General features: G+C 37.0%; 2 protein-coding genes across 3 annotated transcripts; one reads left to right on the forward strand and one right to left on the reverse strand.

Moving 5' to 3' along the window:
• Nucleotides 1–8,322: 8,322 nt before the first annotated feature.
• Nucleotides 8,323–11,859, reverse strand: ccdc86 (coiled-coil domain containing 86). The gene is made up of 4 exons (XM_042388450.1): nt 11,277–11,859; nt 9,697–9,826; nt 9,521–9,595; nt 8,323–8,901 (listed from the first exon to the last, which is right to left on the reverse strand). Exons 1-4 carry the CDS (start codon nt 11,750–11,752, stop codon nt 8,755–8,757), a joined length of 828 nt encoding a protein of 275 aa, XP_042244384.1. The 5' UTR covers nt 11,753–11,859; the 3' UTR covers nt 8,323–8,754.
• Nucleotides 11,860–13,504: 1,645 nt separating this feature from the next.
• Nucleotides 13,505–25,965, forward strand: glb1 (galactosidase, beta 1). 2 transcript variants are annotated; one of them, XM_042399789.1, is made up of 16 exons: nt 13,505–13,706; nt 15,579–15,748; nt 16,791–16,941; nt 18,377–18,437; nt 19,174–19,268; nt 19,351–19,531; nt 20,381–20,439; nt 20,529–20,650; nt 21,862–21,902; nt 22,047–22,159; nt 22,432–22,506; nt 22,714–22,803; nt 22,902–23,015; nt 23,417–23,548; nt 23,814–24,053; nt 25,406–25,965. In XM_042399789.1, the coding sequence occupies exons 1-16, from the start codon at nt 13,653–13,655 to the stop codon at nt 25,658–25,660; spliced, it is 1,953 nt and encodes a 650-aa protein (XP_042255723.1). In that variant the 5' UTR covers nt 13,505–13,652; the 3' UTR covers nt 25,661–25,965. The 2 variants fall into 2 exon arrangements, with proteins under 2 accessions (XP_042255723.1, XP_042255714.1); XM_042399780.1 differs by lacking the exon at nt 13,505–13,706 and adding an exon at nt 14,846–15,236.
• Nucleotides 25,966–26,651: the final 686 nt, after the last annotated feature.

Genomic DNA, 26,651 nt, shown 5'->3' on the forward strand with positions numbered 1-26,651 from the left:
ATTTGGCCATCTTAAGTGTTGTGTTTGATTGTAAACACTTTTAGCCTTTCCACCCAAACTTCCCTGTTTCTTCCGGTGTGCCGTCCTAATCCCACTTAAGACTTAAGTGCCAACCTAAAATGAACTGTTATGAATCAAAGTCCCTGCCAACAAGAAAGAAGGTTCTGCAATTTGAATGAAAGAGAGACAGTCTAAACAGATAAAGGAATCTGATCCAGTCATTAATATAGTAGTAAACTGCCTCCCTCCATTGACATCAATGCAGAGTTTAATCCATTATAAATAGAAAAGACACGGTCGGATGAAATTCCACCATCAGGAATACAGCTTCACATCAAAAATGTACTCATACTCAGTAGAAAGCATCTGAATGATTGCATCAGAAAGACGTCACAATGTTTGATGGAAATAGTGTTTTGGCAGAAGATGACAAAACTATGGTTTTATTTAAAAATGTAAAAAAAAAAAAAATTGGTACTCACATCCTCAATAGATGAGGAGTTTCGTTATATTTCCATGGTTGGTTTTAGCGACCAGACCATTTAGGACTTTAAATCTCTTATCACTGCCTCCCTGAAGTGAACTTTCTTCTTGTTTGTATGGCGTGTTATTTATTCCTCTGTAGCTCTCGTAGTGCCCTTCCAACTCATAAATAACTTCCCTCCTATCTGTCCAAACAACCCCTCCCACCTACCTGAGTAAACCCCCCCACCCACCCACACACCCCTTTTTGTTAACACTGATTATGTTTGTGGTCTCTCACAGACATTGTTTGTAAAACTAAGAATTCTGCAGCAGAATATTTTTGGAGACAATTGCTGTACAGTATTTGTAAGCTCTATTTTTGTATATTGCTATTTTGGAGAAAATAATATGCTTTTTTTTCTTTTTCTTGTTTTTGCTAATTTCATGTTTATTCATTTTAAGAAAACTGTTGCATGTGACTGACTTGAACTGTAAATAAAATTTCCAAGTTTTGGAAAGATTTTAGTGTTTTGTCTTGTTTTACACAGAATGTGATTAAAGAACACAAAATTTCTTTTATCAAAAAAAGTGACAAAGGTTAGAGCATCTGATGGAAAACTGTTCAATCCCAAACTAGTCACACACAGTAAGAAAGTTCAGAAAGTATTCAGACAGAAATGTGGCGCTTCTACAAAAGTATTTAATAAATTCCGAAATACTTTGGTAAATAAGCAACTTCAGTTTTTGATTTTTAATAAATTTGCAAAACATTTCTGCAAACATGTTTTTCTTTGTCATTTAGTGTGGAAACAATTGTATATTTAAACAATTTCAAATTAGATCAATATTGCAAGGGGGATATGAACACTTCCACTGAAATCCACTGTAACTAATTTTATTGTTCAGATTCACTCATGAACTCATCACCAATCAACTCACAAAATTAATGCCAATATTTTACTTTGTTTAAACAGTAACTACAAATGTCTGATGATCTGGATGTTGACCAGACAACCATGACGATTGTGTTATACCACCATCCTGTGGGTAAATGGTGTTAGTGCAAATGATTTGCTTTAACTTGTCCTGACTACAAAATTCACATTTTCCCAATGGTTCGACTACCGTCGTGCTCAATGCTGAATATAATTTTAAGTCTTGGAGAAAGCCTGAATTTGATTTAACCTACAAAACGACCATATTGTCTCAACAGAGACATCTAATAGTGTTTCTCTTACAGCCTAAAGTGGAAGAATTACAGTAAAACTACTGTTCCTTTACACACTAAATTTTAAAGATCCCCTTTAAACAGGTTTTTGGAGTCATATAAAAATCTTCTGCTTGGAATAATTAATTCTCCGACATGTTTTTCCCCCAAAAAATGTTCAGTTACAATGGTAAAAATCCTTAAAATGGCATCTTCTCCTTCTCCCTTATTAAAAATCCAGAATCTATGAACAGGCAAATATTTTCATTTCAAAAGTTTAACTGCTGATACAAGATGTCTCCTGTTTCACTGTAGAGTCAATTCTCAGTGTTTGTGCACTGGAGGCTTCAAGTTTCCACATCACACTTGTGTAAGTTGTTTACTGGCCCTTAATTGGCTCCAAACTAGTTGTGATGTTACAAATCCTGCTGGTAGGTTCACGCCTTAAACTCAGATTTAAGTTGAGCAAAGAGAAACTTTCCATCTTCAGCAGATAAATGTGAAAACAGCCTTCAAGTGTCAAACTCTGCACATACATCATTCTGCACAGTGAAGCTCAAACATCCAAGTAAAGGAACAAGATGAAAAACATATTTTTGAGAGGAGGGAGACTTTAACATTCTTTGAATTCTCTTTTAATCCAGTGATTCTTTGTAAGGGCACGTTTGTGATCAGCAATTCTGAGGTAACAATCTTCAGAAATGGGATATGCACTACCTGCTGTATGCTACTGTGAAACAGTATTAGCAGTATATATATAAAAAAAGGTGAAGATAAAAAGACATTTTAATTTTTTTGTGCTTGTTCACACAATGTCAACTGACAATTGTTCGGGTTGTATTGACACACCTGTGCAGGCACTTGCACACTGATTCATGTGACTGATGAATCTCATACGACTGCCATGTGACTTAAGACTCACATATGACCTTCAGTGACCCTCAGTATGTAGTCATATGTTGTCTACTGACTACATGCTGTGTTTATGTATTGTTCTTTCAATGCTGCAGGAAAATGTCCTTTAGGAACAAATAAAGTGATTGATTGATGTCGGGAGCCAATCAGCTCCTCTGAGGTGGTAACTGGGATTAAAGACAGTAAGAATTCCTTAATAAATTTGTATTTGTTTGCGTGAAATAACCACAAACTACATCAGGCTTGGTAGAATTGTAGCACAGGAGTACTGATTTGTTTTTTGGGGCTCTAATCAAAATATAACAACAGCTAAGTTTTGTATTCAGTCATGGTAGCCTGAACCTGCCTTTAATCATTACACACTTAACTGAAATGTGACTTTGTCCCATTTGTCATGTAGACATTGTTCATCTGATTTGTGTCTGTGTATAGGGAAATAGTTGACTTATGTTTTCATTTTATATTTCTAAAATTATGTATTTTATAATATGACTGCAGGTTATTTTGAGTAGCACAGGGAAGAGTGATAAAGAATTGTCTTTAGACGTTTATTTTAGGTGGGTGACGCCTGTTTTTTTGTCACTTTGGCAAATAGTCTCATTCAGCAAGTCATTTTGATGAATGGTGACACACCCAGGTCATATGTCAGGTCATCAGTTAGAAACATTTCTCAATGCATGATAAAAATAGACTTTAGAAGGAAACGTATTGATTTTGTACGATTTTTCAGTCACATATGCATTAAACAGTGGCCTGACAGTCAGGATGGGTTTGAAGTTCAAAAACCATTTTCAAGATTTAAGAGTCTATCAAGTTATTTATTGAGCTTTTTGTATTTTGGCTGAAAAATAACAAATATCTTGAAGATTCTCTCTTTAAATGATCAGCACCTATGTTTGTTTACTACATTATTTACATTTTCAGCTTTAGACCAACTGTTCACTTTACACAGGATTTTAAGAGTTCAAATCTTCACTCAAACATCCCCTCAAAATGTTAAATCACTGGCACAAGTTTAGCTTTCTTGAATCATGTGAAATAGATCATTTTAACATGTAAGGTGGAAAAATGACTGTGAGCGAGTCGACTGGGCAGGAAAAAAAGCAGTAAAATATTAAATGACAACTTTTAAAATAGTGGCAACATAAAAACACAAAACAACTTATTCTGAGTTCTCACAAACTTTTATTATAACATTTGAACACATTGTATCATCTAGATTTTTTAAACCTATCAACACTAGTATTACTGTGTTTAACATAAATTACATACTAACTATGCTTCAGTGTAGCTAAAATTACTGCATTCTTAGAAAAAAATAGATAAAAGCAAAAACAACCAGGTTACGCTGTACAGAACTTAAAAAGAACACTGAAGTGACACATAATAACCAGTCTGCTCATGTACATGATCCCAGCATTTGCAGCAGCGTTAGTGGCAGTGCTGTTTGTGTTTGTTGAGTTTACTGTTGTTATCACCGCTGCTGTTGTTGCTGCTGCTGTGGCTGCGCTGTTGGCGTTGGTGGCTGCGCTGTTGGCATTGGTGGCTGCGCTGTTGGCGTTGGTGGCTGCGCTGTTGGCGTTGGTGGCTGCGCTGTTGGCGTTGGTGGCTGCGCTGTTGGCGTTGGTTGCTGCGCTGTTGGCGTTGGTGGCTGCGCTGTTGGCGTTGGTTGCTGCGCTGTTGGCGTTGGTGGCTGCGCTGTTGGCGTTGGTTGCTGCGCTGTTGGCGTTGGTGGCTGCGCTGTTGGCGTTGGTGGCTGCGCTGTTGGCATTGGTGGCTGCGCTGTTAGCGTTCGTGGCTGCGCTGTTGGCATTGGTGGCTGCGCTGTTAGCGTTCGTGGCTGCGCTGTTGGCATTTGTGGCTGCGCTGTTGGCACTCATGGCTGCAGTGTTGGTAGTAGCTGTTACCTGGGCATCTACTGATGCTATAAAACAGAAATATAAGATATGACTGTATTCCTTTTCCAAAAATTGCAGTATACAGTTTTGCTCCAATGAGAAAAACACACTCACCGATGATCAGAAGATGTATCAGGATTGTCAGAAGCATCTTTAATCTCTGTCTGAATCTCTATCTAAAAGAGAAAAAAATCAAATTTTCTTTATGTGAGCACATGGTACAGTTCCCTCCATTTAACATGAAACTTAAAGATCAACACAGTCTATGAAAGCTTTCTGAAAGTTGTATTTAAAACATAAAATAATGAAAATAGTAAAAACGACAAATCAGAATAATACAATTAAATCAGTAAAGTGAAAAAAAAAACTCCTTATGAAGTAGAAAAAGTTTGCACTTACAAAATGTCTTGAGGTGCTCCCTCTCGTCTCCCTCTCGTGTTCTTTTAAAATACTCAGTTTGTCACAGCCTTTATATGGTGAATGACAAACAGGAAAAACGATGTCAGCTTTACACATGTTTGAAGAATGATCATTCTTTCACATCGGTCACTTCAGTGTAACACGTTGCTTTGTTTATCTGTGTATTTTCAAGATGTCAGATTGCTCTACTGCGACTGAAAGGGTTTACAGAGCAAACAGGCCGGTGACAAACTCGAGGTGTTGTCTTGCTGCGTGACACAAAGACAGCAGTCTGTGTGACAATTGTGAACTATTTGTGCATAGGCTCTACATCAATAATGCATTTGTCATTTTTTTAAATGCATGGAATGAGAATAAAGGTGAGGAAAAACCAGAGCACCTTTGTGTTCAAGCTGCTATTTTGGGTGAACATACATTAAGATGTTCTTAGACTGAAACCACGTCTCATGATGTGTTCATTTACGTAGGTGAATTGTTAAGTTATGTGTCAGTGGTGTAGTGGAGGGTACACACAGGTATATGGAGTATACCCACCCATCAGCCAAAAAAGACATTGAAATATATAGGAGAGTATATCCACATTGTTTAAGCATGAGAGTTAATTATATCCACTTTCGTTTTCCAGTGCTTTCAACCACATCATACGACCTTCATCAGCGGATGGAGTTTACCCTGCTGTCATGGATTTTTTTATTCTTTATTTGGATTCCCGACAGAAACAATAAAACAAAACAGCAATTTAAAGTCACATTGATTCATAAAACAAGAAAAAGCAAAACAAGCCAAATATAAAGATCACAGAAATAAGAAAAATATCATAAAATAAGTTAAATAATTCTATGAAAAGGTGGACAAAACAAACTTAAAATAAAAACAAAAAACACAATTGTCAAGATAGATAGAAGAAGAAAGTAAAAATCATCAAAAAGGTTCCTAAACTGCAATAATTAAAAGGAAAGTTGTTGCCGTGCAGCTCGGTAGCTGTTCAGGACGTTGTGGTGTATTATCTTAAAAAATGAGGTTAAAAGTTCATCCTTCATTGGAAACAGCAGGTTGGAAGCTCAACATATAATCAACTTAACCAAAAACTATCCTCTGATGTGATGGTTCATTAGTATAAAAGTTGTGATTTTACTTTGTAAATAATTGATCAGATGTCACATTATGTCAAACAAACTATCTATGAACCATTTTTCACTGTAAAACACTAACTAGTGCTAAACTAACTAATCCAGTGGTTTTAAGAAGTCCTCTAAAATTGGAAAACTGTGAAAAAAGTCTGCAATTCCAAGATGGTTTATCAGATGTGGATGTAAAAGCTGAGCATAAACACCAAAACTTGTCCTATTGTCAGAGTATTTACCGTGTGCACAGTAAATACTTTGAACCAGTAGCATAAGCAGGCACTTGGTCCCATGACAACAGCTTCTTGCTCAACACACCTGAAAATGAAGAACACACGATTGACTTGAGGCACAGGTACCACACCCTGTACGTCTCAGGTGAGACCATAAAATTTCTCAGCAACCGTACCATCAATGCACACACAGAAAATATCTTAAACTGCATCATCAAGAAAGTCCAGGAAAGAAAAATTATACAGCCTTCACTAACTGTATTCATGCCTTATTATTTAAAAGATTCTGATATGGACATTCAACAAACCTCCTCTCTCCATCAGCTGAATCACTGAAACACAAAAACATAATAATCAAACAGGAAGGTAACATCATGTCTCTCTCTGCTCAATACCTATCAAGTTTCTCCCTCTAGAAACATCACACACCTCTGTCCACAAGATGTCTCTCTTCAAAAACATTTTTTTTCCATCTATATAAAGAATCCTGAACTGTTCTGTTTAATCCCAGACATGCAGTATAACCCTCCACTTGTACACTTGTGTCATTTGGTGAGGTGATTCTTCTTCCTGCCATGTCAGCAGAAACTATTTTTTCACATGTGATGTGATGTATTGATGTGATACTGTTGCTTATCAACCATACGGAAAACAAATCCTACGCTTGTATTTATTAAAGTGAAAAGATATTACTACTCTACTGTCCCATGAATGACCCCTAAAACAGTATAGTCTGCTGTTTGCATATATGTTAAAGGGCTGCATTGCTTCAGTATGGAAGTAAAAATGTTTCTACATGAATCATTAAGATATAAGGTATGTAGAGCTAATAGATGAACGATCAGGAACTTCTATTATCCAGGTGTTAAAGCTGAGAAATGCAGGTATTGTGACTTTATGCAACCGCACAAGGTTAATGTGTGGACGCTGCTCTCTACAGATGCTGTGTATAAATTCCTCTCAAAACTGTTCAATGAATCAACATCAGAAACTTAAAGCAGGTGTGTCATTTACGCCATTGTGTTGTCAGGAAGTATCACCCTGTTGAAACATACCCATGAATACTACAAATGTCTGGTCTACTCTGACATAAAGACTTTGATCCAAAGGTATTAATGGAATAACCTCAATTTAATGTCTCCAAAACTATTATATTATCTCCCACAGACCTGCGCAATTCTAATTACATACAGTGGCTTCACAAAGTATTCAGACCACTTCACTTTTTGCACACTTTGAGTTGTAGATTTCATTTTAAATGGATAAAATTGCCATTTTTGCCCATCAATCTACACTCAGTGACACAGTGAAAACAAATTTTTTTGGTTGTTTTTTAAAAAAAAATTTTTGTTAATTTATTGAGAATCAAAAACTTAAATTTCTCATATACAAGTAATCAGACCCTTAATTCAGTACTTTGTAGAAGCCCTTTTGGCAGCAGTTTGGTTATGTTTTTACAAGCTTTGCACACCAGGTTTTGGGCAATTTATCCCCCTCCAAGTGAAAACATGTTTATATAAATTTTTGCAAATTTTTTAAAAGTCATAAACCCCATAGAACATCTGTGGAGAGACCAGAAGATGGAGGCATTTCACAGAGTCTTCTTCTTCTCATCCAATGTGGCAGAGTTTGAGAGGACCTGTCGGGAATAAAGGGATAAACTGCCCAAATCCAGGTGTACAGAGTTTGTAGAGAGTGAAGCTGCGGCCAAATGGGATTCACAAAGTACTGAATTAAGAGTCTGAATACTTATATAAATGAGATATTTCAGTTTTTGATTTTTAATAAATTCGCAAAAAATTCTACAAACATGTTTTCACTTTGTCGTTATGGGTTATTGAGTGTAGATTTGATGGGCAAAAATGGCAACTTTATCCATTTAAAATGAATTCTACAACACAAACAAGTTCAAAAATCTGAAAACTCAGAGTCTAGAAGTTAAAATGGAGGCTCATCAGCAGTCCAGAGATGATGTTTCCAGTACCGCTGTTGTATAATAGCAATAATACATTTTTAACATACATTTAATGTGCCTGTTTTATCCTCAATTAATGTGACAATTTGTTTTTCAGCAAATATTTTTATTCAATAGAAAATCCTGTAAGTGAGACAAAGTTTCACTTGTATGTGATCTTTTTACAGGCACACAAGCACCTTTAAGAAAACGTATCAGGTCAATACAGCAAATCATAAATATGATATTTATAATCCAAGAAAAGACAACATAGAAAGTTGAATCCTCATGTTCATTGATGTAAGTAATCGTCATATACAGCAGGGTCAACATAACCGTCACACTCGCTGTGCAGCATGTTACATTCACTTTACTGTTAACACTTTTCTATTAGGAAAGCTTTCATTGGGTTCTTGTGTAAATAAATCCTCCATCATAAACTAGTCTTTCATGCCTCGCCTGTTGCCAGAGTTACAACATGCAGGCGAAGGACTGAGCAGATACATTTTATTATCTCATCCTGTCTTCAGGTGAAATCTTAACCGTGGTCGGCCTTGTTGGTTTTTTGCTCTTTGGCTTTTATGTTCTGCTTCTGAGATTTCTGCAGCAGAGCCAGAGTGTCTCTCTTCTCGATCTTCCTCAGTTGTTTCTTCTTCATCCTCTTGATCTTGGTTGTATTACGGATCTGTGAAAGCATACAAAAGGTCAAATTAACAGTGACATAAAAACTGCTTTTTTTTTTTTTTTTTTTAAATTGATTTGGTTTTATTTTACACTTTTTTGGGCAAATTTAAAACTTTCTCCATAACTATAGTCCATCTCCAGTGTTGCTCTAAAGTTGCGACAACTGCTGTGTGTGTCGTGAAGGCCTTTATTTTCACCATTTACCAATTGATTGGACCATTATCAGACCTTAGAAGAAGCTTTGTTGGTATATTTAATGCCTTAAAATACAGTCAATAGACAGAAAATGAATTGGCAACTGTTTCTTAATAATCAAATAATATTTTTTTGTAATTTTTAAAGGAAAATATGAGGATTTGAAGCTTTTGTGTGTCATATATGATAGTAAACTGAAAATCTTTGTATTTTGGATGGTTGCTCAGACAAAGAAAGACATTTGAAGACAACACCTTGGCCTCTAAAATTCTAACAGGAATTTTTCATCATCTTTTGATATCAGAGACAAAACGATTATTCAATTAATTGAAAAAAAAGAAATTGGCTCACACTCACAATTTTGTACAATAAGGTGAGCATCTACATTTAATTCATATTTGATATTTGTGTGAACAACAACGTACCACTTGCACAATCTCCGACTTGCGTTCGTTCTCTGCGCGTCGTTTCAAGTTGTCTTCTCTTCTTTTCCTCTTTTCCTATTGAGGCAGAAAAAACAGAATATATATTTTTTAAAAGGTGCAAATGCTTCCATATATTAAAAGCGTAAACTGACCTTCATCCCACAGCTTTAGCTCACCTCTTTCTGTCTGGCTTTCTCCTCTTTAAGCTGCAAAGAATACCGTTTCACCAGCTCCTTCTCTCGCTTGGCCTCCATCTTCTTTTCCCAAGAAGAGCACAATGGTTTATCTCTTACTAACGCAGAGAATCTGGAAAACAAAAATCATAAATGGCAGGTTAATAGATGATACAAGACAATTTATAACAGTGATTCCATTCATAACATACATTCATTAGAAATGGTGCCAATATCTTAAACAAGATTTATAACAAATCAATTCTTTTCCGCAACAATATGTTACTTTGCCAAGAAAAAACCTGTTTTTACAAAAGACTTTGTTATTTATTATCTGTCCCTTGTATTCGATCATTGTGGAGATTGTTAAAAATCAAAGAGCAGGACTGATTTATAGCAAGAATGTGATGTTCTATATTGATTTTTTAGGTATTTAACTCATTGGATGAACCAAAAACTGAGATTACAATCTGATTACTTTATTTCTAATCAGTTTCTCAAATGAATTTCTTGACAATTTCCAATAAAATTACATGTAGATCAAAAATTGTATCCATAACGGCCATCTCGACTACAGAAGGAAATATTAGAAAATATGTCATCATGATCAAATCAGGTAATATCTAATCAAATAATTTAAGTATTCTGATAAATCAGGTGACACTGATGAAGCAGCAAATTTTACATGTGTCACATATTAAAAGTTGGCTGCAGTTAATAGTTTTAGAACACAATGCTTAAAAATAATGAGGCTTTGATGCTCAATCTTAATTAATATTTCTGCAGCATCATCACAGATAATAGTCGTCTATAAAGTGACACATATTTCACTTTCAGGTTTCATGTTTAACTGGAAACTCCAGATTTCTGTCTGAAAAATGAAATTAAAGGACACGTTCACAATTTTTCAAGTGCGTCTAAAAACAACAGTCAGGTGTCAACATGAACAGTGAAAGAGGTTTTCCTCGCTATAATCATTCCTCCTGTTTATACTGGCTACTAAAAGATCCTCTTCAAATGTGTTTTCAATGTAAGTGATGGAGGCCAAAATCCACAGTCCTCGTTTTGAGCAAAAATGCATTTAAAAGTTGATCTGAAGCTTATATGAGGCTTCAGCAGCCTGAGTTAGTCATATCAAGTGGATATCTGCCACATTTACAGTCTTTTTAGCATCAAATTCCCTCTTTGTTTCCCTGTTGAGCTGTGTGTGGCAGAATAGTAACAAAAAGAGGAACTTTGGCACTAAAAAGACTGTAACCTTGAACGATTTCTACTTGATTTGACTCATTTAGACAGCTGAAGTGTCATATTAGCTTCATATAATCTTTTAAATACATTTTTGCAAGGATGGAGGACTGTGGGTTTTGCCCCCCATCACTTACATTGTAAGTACATTATGAGGGGATCTTCTAATGACCAGTATGAACAGGAGGAATGATTATGGCAAGAAAAACCTGTATTAATGTTCATTTGGGCACCTGACTGTTAATTTAAGGCAGACATGAAAAACTGTGAACCTGTCCTTTAAAGGTTTAAACACTAAAGTTCAGGGACTGAAGTGAAATCCTGCTCCTGGTTGTCACCTCTGCTTGTTGCGGTCCTTCCAGACTCTCCCTGACTTAGGTTTTCCCAGCGGAATAACTGGATTAGGTTTTGGACCCAGGCGAGGTTTCTTCTGTGTTTGAGGGCCGGTCTCTGAACTCGCGGGTGCCGTTTCTGCAGCTGCAGGCCCGGACAGATGACCGTCTCCGTTCCCGTTAACGCCCGCGGCTCTGTCTGCGTCCGCTGCAGCCGAGCTGTGCGGCTCCGGTTCGGCACACACGCTGGGTTTCTCCTCGGCCGGTGTCGGCTCTGGCTCCTCCGCCGGCGGCACCTCCTGGATGACAGACCTCCTGGTCCTCCGGCTGGGAGTCCTCACCGGGGCTTCAGAGTCGAGCAGCGCGGCCGGAGTGCGCACCCTGCGGCCGCTGCGGGTCCGTCTGGTCTCTGGCGGCGGATCCTGCATCTCCTCCTCTCCGTGTCCCTCTTCAAAAGCTGCATTTTTATCCCTCTTCGACATGTTTTCTAATTAAACCGACTACAACACATCACTCTGATAAACTTCTCGACCCACGTGTGACCAACGGCAGCGTTGTTCCGTCTTCTGCCTCTGAGGCGGATGTAAACAACTAATGTGCAACACCGCCGCCTAGTGACAACCTAGTGGTCCGGAGGGTGAACTGCAGATATAAAAATAATAAATATTCTGGTAACTACATATTTTGTGTAAAGATCCCCTCCAGACATTTAAGATGTATATAAAATACTCCATAATAATACCTCCAATAGTAGTTTGTGCGTAATATATGGTTTTTACAGAATCTATGAATATATGAATATATTTCCTTTCAGACGTTTAACAGCTGGACACAAGATGTCTCCTACTTCACTGTAAAGTCTATTTTCAGTGTTTGTGTCACAAACCCTGTTCGTAAGCCCGACCCCTTAAAATCTGATTTTCATTGAGCTCAGAGAAACTTTCCTCCTTCAGCAGATGAATGTGAAAACAAACTCTGCTCATACATCATCAAACAAACATTCAACTGTAGGAACAAGAAGAAAAACACATTTTTTGAGTGGAGGGGGACTTTAAATACATTTATGAGACTTAGAATATGATACAAATTAATTTACTGAATGAGAACATTTGCACCTAAACTTGTGTCAAAAGTCATGAAGAAATTCTGCACTTTTGTCCTTTATATTTAATCAACTTTTATCTGAGAAATATCTGGAACAAACAGGTGAACTTTCTGCAAATAAACTCACATAAATCAATAGATTTAAGATTTATTTTACAAAACCCACAAAAATTACATAACACATCAAATCCCTTATGTTGTAAATGTATTGCAAAAGATATATCTTTAAAATGAATCTTTAAATGTTCAGTTTATTGATTTATTTTAACCTTTTAGTTAAATCTATAAAGGCCTTGAGGATAATAGTGTAACATAATTACATCCTGTGTCTCTTCAGCCTTTTGTAATGTGAGGTATTCAGTTTCACTATTAAAATATATCTGTTCCTGGTCATTCTTATGATTTTATTTTATAATATATAAATAAAATAAATTATTACATACTACCAATGATTGAATATTAATAAATGGCTCTCCACATTTCCGAGTGTTTCTGATTTAAATTCATTGAATGAAATGAATAATTAAAACATTTCCTTGGAAAATTTAAACATTATCTCTGATTCATCTTTCCTGCCACTGTATTTATAAACATATTTTCATTTGTCACCTACAACACATTGAAACACTTGTGTGTTTTAAAGTTGGTTTTGGGCAAACATCATATTCACAAATCCAGATTTCTTCAGTTTCTTCCAAATAAAAACTTGTTTTATGTTGAACTTCAGATATTCTGTGATTCTGTCTGTAAAGCATCTAAAAACAAACAACAACAAAAAAAGCTTTAAAGACTCTCTTACAAACATTGTGGACAACATTGTTAGATGATTTAAGTTAGTTTGCAATATTGCTTATTGATTTTTGAGATATATTTATTCATTTTTCTCTCTTAATTTCTGTGTTATGTATCTTTTTACATTGTACAGTTGCATATCTGCTTATATTTTGTGATTATTTCATTTGATCTCTAATACTCCCTGTTGGTTATTTGTCTTGTAACATTGTTAGATATAAAGCTCTTACACATTATTCTACATGAAGCCTCATGAATAAACTGCGCAGTGCTGCCACCTTCTGATTTAAAAACGTTCTTACACTATTAAAATATGGCATCACATGATTTTTTACTTCCGCAACCCATGATACCAGCCGCACATTCAAAACACGGCAGTGTAATCAGGGAAGTAAGTACTGTAGCTGGCTGTGTGTAGCTAAATGCTGCATGACAAGCTACTTAAATTTAGTTTTGCACTGGAAAAAGGAACAGTGAAGACTCATCATGTCTCTGCTCAGAGCTGGAAGCCTCCTCCTGCTGCTGCTGTGTGCACATTCAGTAAGTAACTCTGACTTTTTAAAGGGTTTAATGAAGGCAACAACTGCAGCATTTCGCAGACATTAAAAACAGAGAAGTTACATCTGGTTTTATAAAAGCTTTGCCACCATAATGCAACACCTTTGGGACCTGGTCAAATTAACTGTCAGGTCTTCGAATACACAGAACCAAACTGTACACAAACTATTAGTTATTTATGATGGGTTGTTTACATATTTGTAAACACTTGAGGCCAATATTTTCATTTATTGTCAGTTCCATAAAACAAAAACAGGCTTGTTTTTCATCTTGAATTCACACTTTTCAGTATATATGTGCACATAATTGTAATCTACATGGTTTAAAATACCGATCAGGTCTTTTAACCTTCATCTGACCAACATATTTAATATACAAGGACTGAGGACTGGTGTCAAATAAACTACAGTAAGAAACAACCATCATAGCAAAATGTTAACTTATTTCTTCTCAAAACATTATTAGTTATGTAATTAATGTCACCTGAAAAAACAGAATATTATTATTTTAGGCAAGTTACAGTTAATTTGCAAAATATATTCTTTTCTTTAATATAAATTTCAGCTTTTATCCTGAGTACAATCTTTCCACAAAGCCTTCAAAATGACTGACAGAGTGCCCCTCTTTATACATCCATGATGCTACCCACTTGATAGTGTGTGATACTTTAAATTAGGACCCATGGCAAACATGAACTCAATAAATAGTTCCATCTATTAAAACTGCACAGGTGGAATTGGGTGCTTTTGACTGGGACCCCAATACATTGGTATTTTTAAAAAGCACCAATTAAAACAGAAACAGAAAATGATGAATGATATGAAGTCATTACGAACAAATTGATTGACAAAGTCATGAGAAGTTGGAATGACAGAATAAATCACCTGTGAGATGACAAAAAGCAACTTGTATTTACCTGGTTAAGGTTAAAAACACTTTCCACTTTTTAAAAACAATGTTGTTAAAATGGTTGGTAGGTACATTATCTCACATTGAAAGCAATATTCACAATCCTGAGTAGACAGTCAAGGTTTCCATGTCTGAATGACACATCCTGAAGTCAGCTGAGATGTCAGCTGCGCTGTAAAAAGATGAACCTTCAACCAAATAACAAAACACAATATTTCTCTACATATGAGGATCACTGTGACGGCCCCTCTGCTTTGTACTCCTTGTTGCTGCTGTGTTCTTTGTTTGAAGGGGCAGGTTCCTGAGCACATTGATTAGCAGGATAGGAAAACACCTCAGCCTGGTGTGCTCCATATATGAAGTCAGTTCAGATCCTCTCTTCTCACCCACACACACTCCTGCTGTTGCTTTTCGGTTCCTTTTCTTTTGTTTTTACCATACTGTAAGCAGAGAAGTAAGTACTGTAGCTGGCTGTGTGCAGCTAAATGCTGCATGAAAAGGTACTTAAATTTAGTTTTGCACTGGAAAAAGGAACAGTGAAGACTCATCATGTCTCTGCTCAGAGCTGGAAGCCTCCTCCTGCTGCTGCTGTGTGCACATTCAGTAAGTAACTCTGACTTTTTAAAGGGTTTAATGAAGGCAACAACTGCAGCATGAAGGGGCAGGTTCCTGAGCACATTGATTAGCAGGATGGGACACACCTCAGCCTGGTGTGCCCCATGTATGAAGTCAGTTCAGATCCTCTCTTCTCACCTGCACACACTCCTGTGTTGCTTTTTGATAGTACTTTGTGTTAAATAAATGTACTTTTGTATTATTGAATACCTGTGTGACTTCCCTTTTTTGCCACAGTCTAGAACCGGGCTGTGACAATCACCACAACACTAATAAATGCAGGTGTGAGTCAAATTGTGTTGTAACAGTTTGTGTTGTGTTGACCTGCAGCTCGGTGCACCTCCTTCATTCAGTGTGGATTACCAGAACGACTGCTTTCGTAAAGATGGGGAACAGTTTCGTTACATATCAGGAAGCATCCATTACAGCAGAATCCCCAGAGTCTACTGGAAGGATCGTCTGCTCAAGATGCACATGGCGGGGCTGAACGCCATTCAGACGTAGGTTTACCTCACGTGCTTTGCTTAGGTTTGCTGTTTCAGCCGCAGCCAGTTGTTGGGACTGTGTCATGTTTGAAATGCTTTCAATATAAACTTATTTATTTATTTACTTATGTATTTATTGGGACCATGTATAGCACAATTACAAACAGTGCAAAGCAAAAAACACACAGGACTCATAATACAAAATACAAAGCTACACAAAATAGCACATCACATATACTCACTATGTCAACTAGAAATTAATGATGTAAGCTTGGCAAATTAAAAGCAAGATTATTTGCGTTCATGAGAAGACCATGAGATGAAATTCACAGTCAGTGGTTACAGAATGAGTAGATTTTAGCAGATTTTTTAATTTGATTTTGAACGTACTGATGGAACTGTGTTCTTTTTTGAGCAGAGCTGAAACAATAAGTTAATTAATCGATTAATTATTGGATAGAAACATAATCACCTAATCATTTGACAGTTGATTGTCTTTTTATGAAGCAAAAATGCTCAAATATGAGGATTTGCTAGTTTCCTCAATTTTATGTTATTTAATTTATTTTATGTTTTTGGGGGTTTTGGACTGTTCATCACCTTTGGCTCTGCGAAATTGTGATTCACATTTTTTCTATTTTATGATGTTCTATGGACTAAACAATTAGTCATTAATAGAGAAGATAATCTATAGATGAAGATGAAAAAAAATGATTTCATGAATGTTAGTAGAACCTTGTTGTTGTTGTTTTGCTCTTTCATGAGTTTACTAAAGTTTGAAGAATAAACACAGTTCTATGTCCTATATTCAACTGTTCTCATCAGGTTAAAATTCATGAACTTACATGTGATCAACAGAACAGTTTGCAGGATACTTTGGTGTCTTCACAGTTAAGAGTTTTTTTTAATTCAATGTCTGTTAATAAGACTTGTAATTGCATTCAAGGATGATGGCATTCTTGTCTAAATAGGCCAACCACAAGATATAAGAGCCTACATAAAATAACCCAGGTGTTGGATGTGTTTGGATGATACTGACACTTTGGTCATTTCACAGGTACATTCCCTGGAACTACCACGAGGAGTCTCCAGGCCTGTACAATTTCAGTGGAGACAGGGATTTGGAGTATTTCCTTAAACTGGCTCAGGATGTTGGTTTACTGGTCATCCTTCGGCCGGGACCCTACATATGTGCAGAGTGGGACATGGTGAGAGAAGCTACATTTATTCACATTGTGCTTGTGTGTATTCAGAGACAGTTAGGAAATACTGATCTACTACTACATTTTTAACTCTTAGCGTACAATATAACAGAAATGCATTTGCCTTTTCTTTATAGAAAATATATTATGCTGCTCTTGGATATCAATCCATATCAGTGTTTGATGATATAAAAAATGATGTATTATGTTAACAGAAGCTTCATCAAACATACCACTGTCTCTTCAGTGTTTTGTAATAGTCTCACACTTTTTAAACAGAAGGATGACTTGTATAACTTAAAGGATGTTGCTGGCGATTTTCTATATATTTTTCTTTATGTCAACAAATGTCATGTGCAGAATCACACCAACGATGAATTGATCCTACTTACAAATATTGTGTGTGTATCCAAAGTCTGATATAACTTATTTCTCTGTGCCGTAGACCTGCGTTGTTGTCCAAAAACTATTAAAGAGACGTCAATGAGCCACATCGCTGCGCTTGTTGACATGATGCTTCACCATGAAGAGTACAGGCACGGTAGTTTGTTTAGAAACGGCTCCAAAAACTAATAACAGCAATCATGTTTTCAGCCTCCAGAGAGTTGTTCCATGTAAGGCAGACGCCACTGTGCATGCACAGGAATGCTTTTTGGACAACAGTGAAAGCACAGAGGAATAGATATATAGATAGATGTCAGATAGATATCAGATAGATATAAGATCTATCAGGCTTCGGATACGCACACAAGTAGGATCAGTTCATTGTTGGATTGGCTCTGAATATGAGATTTGTTGACAATAACAGCTTTTTCCTTTTAAGGAAAAAATAATTCTATCTCAGTCATTTTGGTCCACTGACCAAAACTAATAGTCACAAGTTTACTGTTGAGTAAACTATGAATCATGTGAGTCATGGTTAAAGTGATGGTGGCTGTAAATGTTTGTACTTTGCTCATCTGTAAGGAATTACAGCTTTAATTGGTATCAGTTATAAAATGGCACAATCCAGCTCTCTGCTGTTTATCTTTATGCTCCAAACAGTAATAGTTTGTTTCTTTTTTTGCTAAAATATGGCAAAAAACACTGCTTCCATGTCATGCTGTCACTTGCCTCAAAGCTGTGTAGAAAATATGTTTGTAACGAGGATTTTGCTGCAGGAGTGGTTTGAGACATTTCTATACATGTATGTTTCCATTTTTTGTAATCCAGTATAGAAACTTCTCTCTGGAATCCATTGCAGCTGACATTTATGCAAGATGACAACAAACCACTGTTTGTGATGGACAAGAATACAAACATTTACAGCCACCTTTCAGATGTATAGTGGATGTTTGATACTGAAAAGAAAGTAGTATCACTTTAAATTCAGCTTAATTTAAACAGTACGTGGTTCGGTTTAATGTAGTACTGTATGCTATTGTGTAATTCTGTCAACCAGGGTGGGCTGCCTGCCTGGCTTCTCAACAAGAAAGACATCGTGCTGCGGTCGACGGATCCAGGTGAGAATCAAAGATGAACAGGATGAGTGATGAGGAGATATAGATTACATGCTGCAGTTGTACAGTACCAGTCAAAAGTTTGGACACACCTACTCATTCAGATGTTTTACTTTATTTTTACTATCTCTACATTTTAGAGCAATACTGAAGACATCAAAATTGTAAAATAACGCATGTTCAATTGTGTAGTAAACAAAAAGGTTGTTGAAATTTTCTGAATTGACTGACTTTCATGTCTTAAAGTAATGATTGAGTGTTGTTTCTCTTTACTGAGTCAAGCGGTTCTTGCCATAATATTGATTACTACAGCAGTCGAATAGGGCTATCTGCTTTATACCAACACTACCTTGGCACAACACAACTGATGGTCTCAAGCTCATTAAGGAGACTAGAAATTCCATCAATTAACTTTTGACAAGGCACATTTGTTAATTGAAATCCATTCCATGTGACTACTTCATGAAGCTCATTAAGATATTGTCAGTAGTGTGCAAAGCTGTCATCAAAGCAAAAAGTGGCTACTTTGAGGAATCTAAAATATGATACATATTTTGGTTTGTTTAACACTTTTTTGTATACTGCATAATTCCACGTTATTTCATAGTTTTGATGTCTCCAGTATTATTCTACAATATAGAAAATAGTAAAAAAAAAAAAAAAAAAGTAAAGAAAAACCCTTGAATGAGTAGTTGTGTCCAAATTTTGACTGTACAACACTATAATTTGTGTTTTTCAGATTACATTGCAGAAGTAGATAAGTGGATGGGAAAGTTACTCCCAATGATGAAGCCTTATCTGTATCAGAACGGTGGACCCATCATCACTGTACAAGTGAGTGTTAAGTTTCTACGACCACTGCAGAAGATTTGGTACTGAATTAACATCTCTCTCCTCACACGTCTGCGTTCGGTAGGTGGAGAATGAATACGGCAGCTACTTCACCTGTGATTACAACTACATGCGTCACCTGACCAAACTGTTCCGCTCTCACCTGGGCGAAGAGGTGGTGCTCTTCACCACAGATGGTGCTGGGCTTCAGTACCTCAAATGTGGCTCCATACAAGGTCTCTATGCCACTGTTGACTTTGGGCCAGGTAGGTGTCAGATGTGTAGTTGATGTTGTTAAATTTACTGAAAATAGTTCACCATCACTTAAACTTCAAATGGGAGGGAAATGTAAAGAAAAAAAACGTTTATGTCAGGTTAATGGTTTTAATAATCAGTGTTTTAGTTAAGTAAAGGTTTGGTTATGTGTTGTATGTCCTAAATTAAGGTTGAATTGTAAATTCTTGCTTGAGATGATATCAATTACTTGTTGTATTTTGTGTTTCAAGTTGTCTGTTTCTTGTTAGCTTCTCATCACCACTTTAGTTCAGACTGAAAAAACTCAAAAACTATTGGATGGGTTACCATGATGTTTTGTACAGACATTCATGGTCCCCACAGGATGAATCCTAATGACCTTGGTGACCCTCTGACTTTGCTTCTAGTGACATGTAGGCTGACATTTGTGGTTGTTACTGAAACATCTCAACAACTTTTCCGATGGGTGGTAGTGGAATTTGACACAGACGTTCATGGTCTCCAGACCAAGCTAGACGAAAGGTCACTTGACTTTTCATTTAGTGCCGTCATCAGGTCAAAATTTCAATTTGTCCAATACTTTGGATTATGACTACATACCTGCAAAAACTAAGAAACGACATTCCCATCATCTCAGCCTACTTTGTTTTTAGTGCTAATTAGTAAAGGTTAGCTTGCTAACATGCTAAACTAAGATGGTGAACATTGTAAACTTAATACCTGCTAAACATCAGCCTCACAGAGCTGCTAGCATGGCTGAAGACTGTTACTCTTGGGTTTCTCTATAATGACTCATTTTCACATCCTTAATTAGTCAGGTGTCATATGTGCTTATCTTGTGGTTTTTTTTGTTCCTCTAGGTGCAAATGTAACCGCTGCCTTTGCTGCACAGAGACACGCTGAACCTCAAGGACCTTTGGCAAGCATTTCCCTCAATACAGTTTGCACTCTAATTTTAAAACCACATTTACTCTCAGACGCTCATCGGGTTTCTTTCTGTATTAACAGGTGAACTCTGAATTCTACACTGGCTGGCTGGACCACTGGGGCTCACGTCACTCTGTCGTGTCGTCCGCAATAGTGGCCAAAACCCTCAACGAGATGCTGGTCCTGGGAGCAAATGTCAACCTGTGAGTCCACTGATTTCTTGGAGAGGTTTAGACACACTGATGCAGCCAGACATAGACCCTTGTGTCTCGGGCGATTGGATCACAAGTGGACAGCACTAAATACAAGTGTAAACGACCAAGATGCATTGTGATCTCATCCAAACCATATGTTGAGGTGGTCTGGGACGCATTTGACCACATATATTTTGTAGTGTAAATGCTAATGTGTCCTGATGCGTCCCCGAAAAAGACATAACTGGAAAATATGTCGTCAGTATAGGACATAGTGATTGTTGATTTTACAGTGTGCCAACACCAAATGACTTTGTCCTGACAATCTCAACAGTTGGAATATCCCGTACATGTATATTAGTTCTTGAAACAAGTTTGTTTTTTTAGCTAGCCCATACGAAACAAATCTGGCGCTTGTCTGGCAACAGACTGGAGTAATAGCTGTGTGCGTGGGGCCCTTTGACCTACTAGCGGATGTAGGCAGTAATGAAATCTGAACACAAATGGTCTGCTGGACACTTTGGAGACACATGATAGACACAGGTTTGAACAGCGATGTGTCTCGGCTGTCCACTTGTGTTCAGATCACTGAAACGCATTTTAAAACCAAGTGTAAACAGCCTAATAGACATGAATATATTGTATATGTACACATATACACTGTCCCAGCAAATGTTCAGATTTACCATAAGACTAGGTACACTTTTTTTTTACATTCTAGGGCAGTGGTCTTTACTAATTCTTTCATGGGAGCCACACTGGCAGGACACAGTCAGCAGGAAAGCCACATCTATCACAAAACACCAAAATCTGCCTACTAATTTGTCATCCCACGACATAAAATATATAATGCAGCCAATACAATCTGAATTGAAAACAGGCTGACCTTTATACTGGGATGAGCCTCATGTGTTTCCTTGACTTTCCTCATGTTATATTTGTAGTTTGTTGTTGCAATCATTGTGAATCATATGTATTGGCTATATTATCATAATAATTAGCCGCGATGCAAGCTGTCAGTTAAAGCTTAGTGAGCTGCATGAGGCTTGCGATTCATGCAATGAGTAACACTGTTCTAGTGGTTTCCAGTCAACAAAATATCTAGTTACAGTTACATACATTTGCAAAAAAAAAACATGACTTTGAAGAGAGAAAATGTTCAAGAGGTAAGGAGTCCATGTGGTTATTAAACTATTTAATTTATCATCCTCTCTTCACAGGTACATGTTCATAGGAGGAACAAACTTTGGATACTGGAATGGTGAGAGCACTTTGATAAACTGGTTTGATGAGCTGACAAATTCACTAACAGCGACTCCCAGCTATGCCACGTGTGTCTGTCTCATTGCCAAAATAATCATCTGAGGAAAGCACTCTCCTTCTGATTGTCTTGTGATACACTCAGGTGCCAATACACCATACGGCCCGCAGCCCACGAGCTACGACTACGATGCTCCGCTTACAGAAGCAGGAGACCTCACAGAGAAATACTTTACTATCCGAGAGGTGATCAAAATGGTACGCATGCAAGCAGGGGCGTCCTGCAGTCAATTGTTTTGAGTCTCTTTGTAAAAAATCTCCTGAAGTCCATCCGCTGTGTTGTAGGAAGCATTTCAGTTCTGCAAATTCAGCAACTAATAATAGTAAAGCCCAACAAGCTAACACTAATGTTAGTTTGGGCTATAGTTAAAACAAGTGATGCTGAAGTCACTTTAAATAGGGAAATTATGAAGCTTTAAGCTTTTACAGAAAATAATAATAATAATAACTAATGTATCTTCCCACAATAGTACCGTAAAATACCAGAGGGACCGATACCACCAACAACTCCAAAGTATGCATACGGTGCTGTTACAATGAAGAAGGTAGGTGCACAGTTGTGTTTCCATCTCCTTCTCTATTCTAATAATAGTCTAATAGTCTAATAATCTAACATAATAAGTCTTTACTTTGTAGCACTTGATCTAAGAATTACACATTGTGTATTACAACCTGGTGATGACAGGATTATTGTCTGAATATTTAAAACATTAGAAAAATAAATACTAAAATGCAACTCTCTGCCACTGCAGCTCCAGACAGTATCAGATGCCTTAGAAGAACTTTCCTACTCTGGTCCTGTCAAAAGCATGTATCCTCAGACTTTCATTGAACTCAACCAGGTATCTTTTGATTTTTTTTCTGTAATGATGAAATGATAACTGTAATTGATATGTATTTATTTGTTTAAAAAGCATCTCTTTTTCCCTCTCCCCTGCAGGCATTTGGTTATGTGCTCTACAGGACTAAGCTGCCTGTAAACTGCAGCACACCAACTCCGTTGTCGTCCCCTCTGAATGGGGTCCACGATAGAGCGTATGTGTCAGTGGACGGGGTGAGTCTGCCATTTTAGATCTGACTGTGTCTTAACGGATATCACAGTCAAGTCCACGCACTGTGATGTCACAGATTGTGTCATTGCTCATCACTAAATCAGTGAAAAGTGGGTTTGAAATTAAACCTCAAAATATGTCTGTATGAACTAATTTTAGACAAATTTATTCACACTTGGAACGCTACTTGTGTTTAGACAATATTTAACATTTGAGAAAAGCATTTCATTTTGTTATCGGTACTAAAGCGTATCAATCAATTAATATATCAAAATTTTACATTTAAAAATGATAACTGGCCCTCGTTTTTTTTATCCCATTTTTTGCATCAATCAGTAAACTCTGATTATTTCTGAAATGAATTGAAAGTATTCCCATATGACCATGCTTATTTCTTTTCAAGGTGGCTGTAGGGGTTCTTGAGAGGGACAAAGTCATAACCGTCAATGTGACTGGGAAAGCTGGCAGTCAGCTGGACTTGCTGGTGGAGAATATGGGCCGAATCAACTATGGAAGAGGCATCAATGACTTCAAGGTTTTTTATTAGCTAAATTTAAAAGTTACTGTCTGTCCTTTTTAAAATACAGGTGACTGGGTAACTATTCTTTATTGGTGTTCAAATGCAGGTTGAAAAAACTTAAAAACATGATGATTTTATATTTTTCTGTGAAGTATAAGTCCCTGATCCTTCATGATGAGCTGGGATATCGCTATGAATTCAAATTTATGAAAAATAGTTTGTTACTTGCTAACTTGCTGTTCACTCGGTTTGAGCTCCCACCTCTGTTTTCTTTGCACAGGGTTTGGTGTCCAATCTGACTTTGGGGAAAGATACGCTCAACGGCTGGACCATGTACAGTCTCAGGATCGATGAAGCAGTCAGCCAGGGCTTACTCGGGGAAACAAAGTCCGCTCCAACAGACCCACCTCAGCCTGCAGCTCTCTCACCTCCGGCCTTCTACAGGGGCAGCTTCGACATTCCTGACGGCATTCCAGATCTCCCTCAGGACACCTACATAATACTGCCCAAATGGAGGAAGGCAAGTCACTCATATGGGACATTTATGTCGCAAGAAAAACCTAATCAGTAGATTGTCAGTTATGTAAAAGTGCCAAGCATTGGCGTCTTAAATGACAATCAATCCAGGCATTCAGCTCGCACATAATCTACATCAAACAAAAATAATAATAATCTCTTAATTTAAGTTGCTGTCTCAGGTCTAAAATCTGTAAAGGAGCACACAAGTGCCAAAACACACTGTCCTGTGTGTAGAAAAGTCAGATAAAGTCATATTAGACATGCGATCCTGACTTTTCAGAATGTAAATATTGCTTTTAGTCCATCCACCCATTATCTATACCTCAGTTTCCTAACCTTTTTGGATTGCGACCTTTTAAAACAAAGTAATGTTTGCTTGTGACTTCTAGTCACAGGTTACATTTGTTTATCAGCTGTGATCAGTTCAACCAAAGAGTGACTTTTTTCCCCTTCTTTTATATGAGTAATTCTTTGAGGTAAAATTATATGGTAATTCACAGGAAAGGGCAAAAGATTACAGGGAAATCTGAAAAAATAAACATAATTTGGTGCAGCAGATACAGTACATTTTTTATGGTTTCCTATCCTTTTAATCATCTAGGGAACCACCGATCTCTGCCCTTGTATCCTAAATGTCCCTTTTTTCTATCCCATTCGCTTAAGGAATTAGGATACCATAAACTATAGCTGATATTAAATTGCAACAAACAACTTATTGTGTAACCACAAAAATGCAACCACTATGAGAAAACTATTACACAGAAATTTCACATACATTATGTACAGAGCATAAGATATTTTAAATGAAATTAATAAACGTCTGCATAAAATTGGCACATTTTCACTATAAAATGACCACCAGGTGGAGGTCATAGTTGACTTCTTGTACATCTTCATGGTCCATCACTACCTAAAATCTACTGGAAATGACATAGAGCTGTGCTGCGCAATAAACCTCAATTAAGGACCAGGAACGCATTGCAATTTGCAGACAGCAACTTAGTCAAGCTCAACTGTTAATTAATTAAAAAAAAAGAATTGACAGATAAACTGATAATGAAAGAAAACTCTTTAGCTGCAGCCATACTCTAAATGTGGATAATGTGCTGATAAAATTCATGCTATGTATCATTTAGGCAACATATTCTCCAGCATGGAGTTGGTCACATCTCGTCAGTGAAAGTTTTACACTTTTAATTTTATGGCAGCTACATTTAGCTGAGTCCCTGGTTTCATCTTTTATGTTTTGTCTTTTGCTTCATGTTTTGGTTGCGGTTTGGTCATTTCATAAAAGATTTATTACTTAAGATCATTGAAAACCCCCTAATCTGCATTTGTAAATTTATACTTTAGGGGCAGGTTTGGATTAACGGCTTCAATCTGGGACGTTACTGGCCTACTCGAGGCCCTCAGGTGACGCTTTTTGTTCCTGCCAACATCCTCAGCACCGCTGCACCCAACAATGTGACAGTGTTGGAGCTGGAAGGAGCTCCCTGCAGCTCCGGGCCGTGTACTGTGGAGTTTACGGTCACCCCCATCCTGAATGAAGTAGTCCAGTCCGACTTCAAGCAGCACAGCAGAATGTTCAGTAGAGTGGATCTGTTGTGATGATAAGGGAACTCGCTGCTGCACAATTTGCACTACTCGTTGATATATAAATATCAAATCACCACTTGCTGTTAGAGATCGATGTATGACAGATTTTGCCAATTGAAGCACTGCCAAAACACAGCAGCCTGTATGATTTGAAAGAATGTTTTATTTTTTGTGTGAAAAACACATCAGGGAAATACTAAATATATCGTGGGACTGTCGCCTTCATTAATGTTCATACACTCTGAATCTGTCTGATTTAATGATTATAAAGCATATGCTTTTTTAATTGAAAAATAAAAAAAAATTATTTGATAATACTTCAATTATTCCCTCTCTCTTTGTATGACAGACGCTGGCCAGATGTGTGTATCACCATACCATAATTTATCTTGATAAAGTCATATTTCATTTGTTATAGAACAGGTGCAGAATATCAAGGATGTGTTATTTTAATCCTATATTGTGTCTTGGTGACGATAGTAAAAGTTAAGTCGTTTTCTTAGTGTTGTGTGTACTGTAATGCCCACATGTGGTCTCTGTTTGTATCTTTACTGAAGACAAACACTCCATTTATTGCTTAATTATCCCAGATTCTCAGCTAATATTCATTAATAAAAATAAAAAAGAAAAGGCAGAAGACAGGAAAGCTTTTCTACTTCATTAGTCCTGTGACTATAAACTTTTAAAAACATTTTTAACAAACATTAACTAAATATTTTCATTGACAATAGATAGCAGAAATACACTTAAGACATTCAGTAAACTGGAAAACTTAATAACTTCATTATGAGTGAAGAAACAGATGTAACAACTCCAGGAGCAGTGGGACACTGAGGTCAAACAACATTTATAAATGAAGATAGGTCTAGAAAATAGGAGGTCATCTTCAGCAGAGACAAGTATACTGGGTCGAGCTTGTAGCCCAGAGATTTTTACATGAATAGTGGCAGCAGGATTATCTTATCATGAGAATGTAAGATATGTGAACAAAGTGTCTGAAAGA

Source organism: Thunnus maccoyii, chromosome 2, assembly GCF_910596095.1.
Source record: "Thunnus maccoyii chromosome 2, fThuMac1.1, whole genome shotgun sequence".
Lineage (NCBI taxonomy): Eukaryota > Metazoa > Chordata > Actinopteri > Scombriformes > Scombridae > Thunnus > Thunnus maccoyii.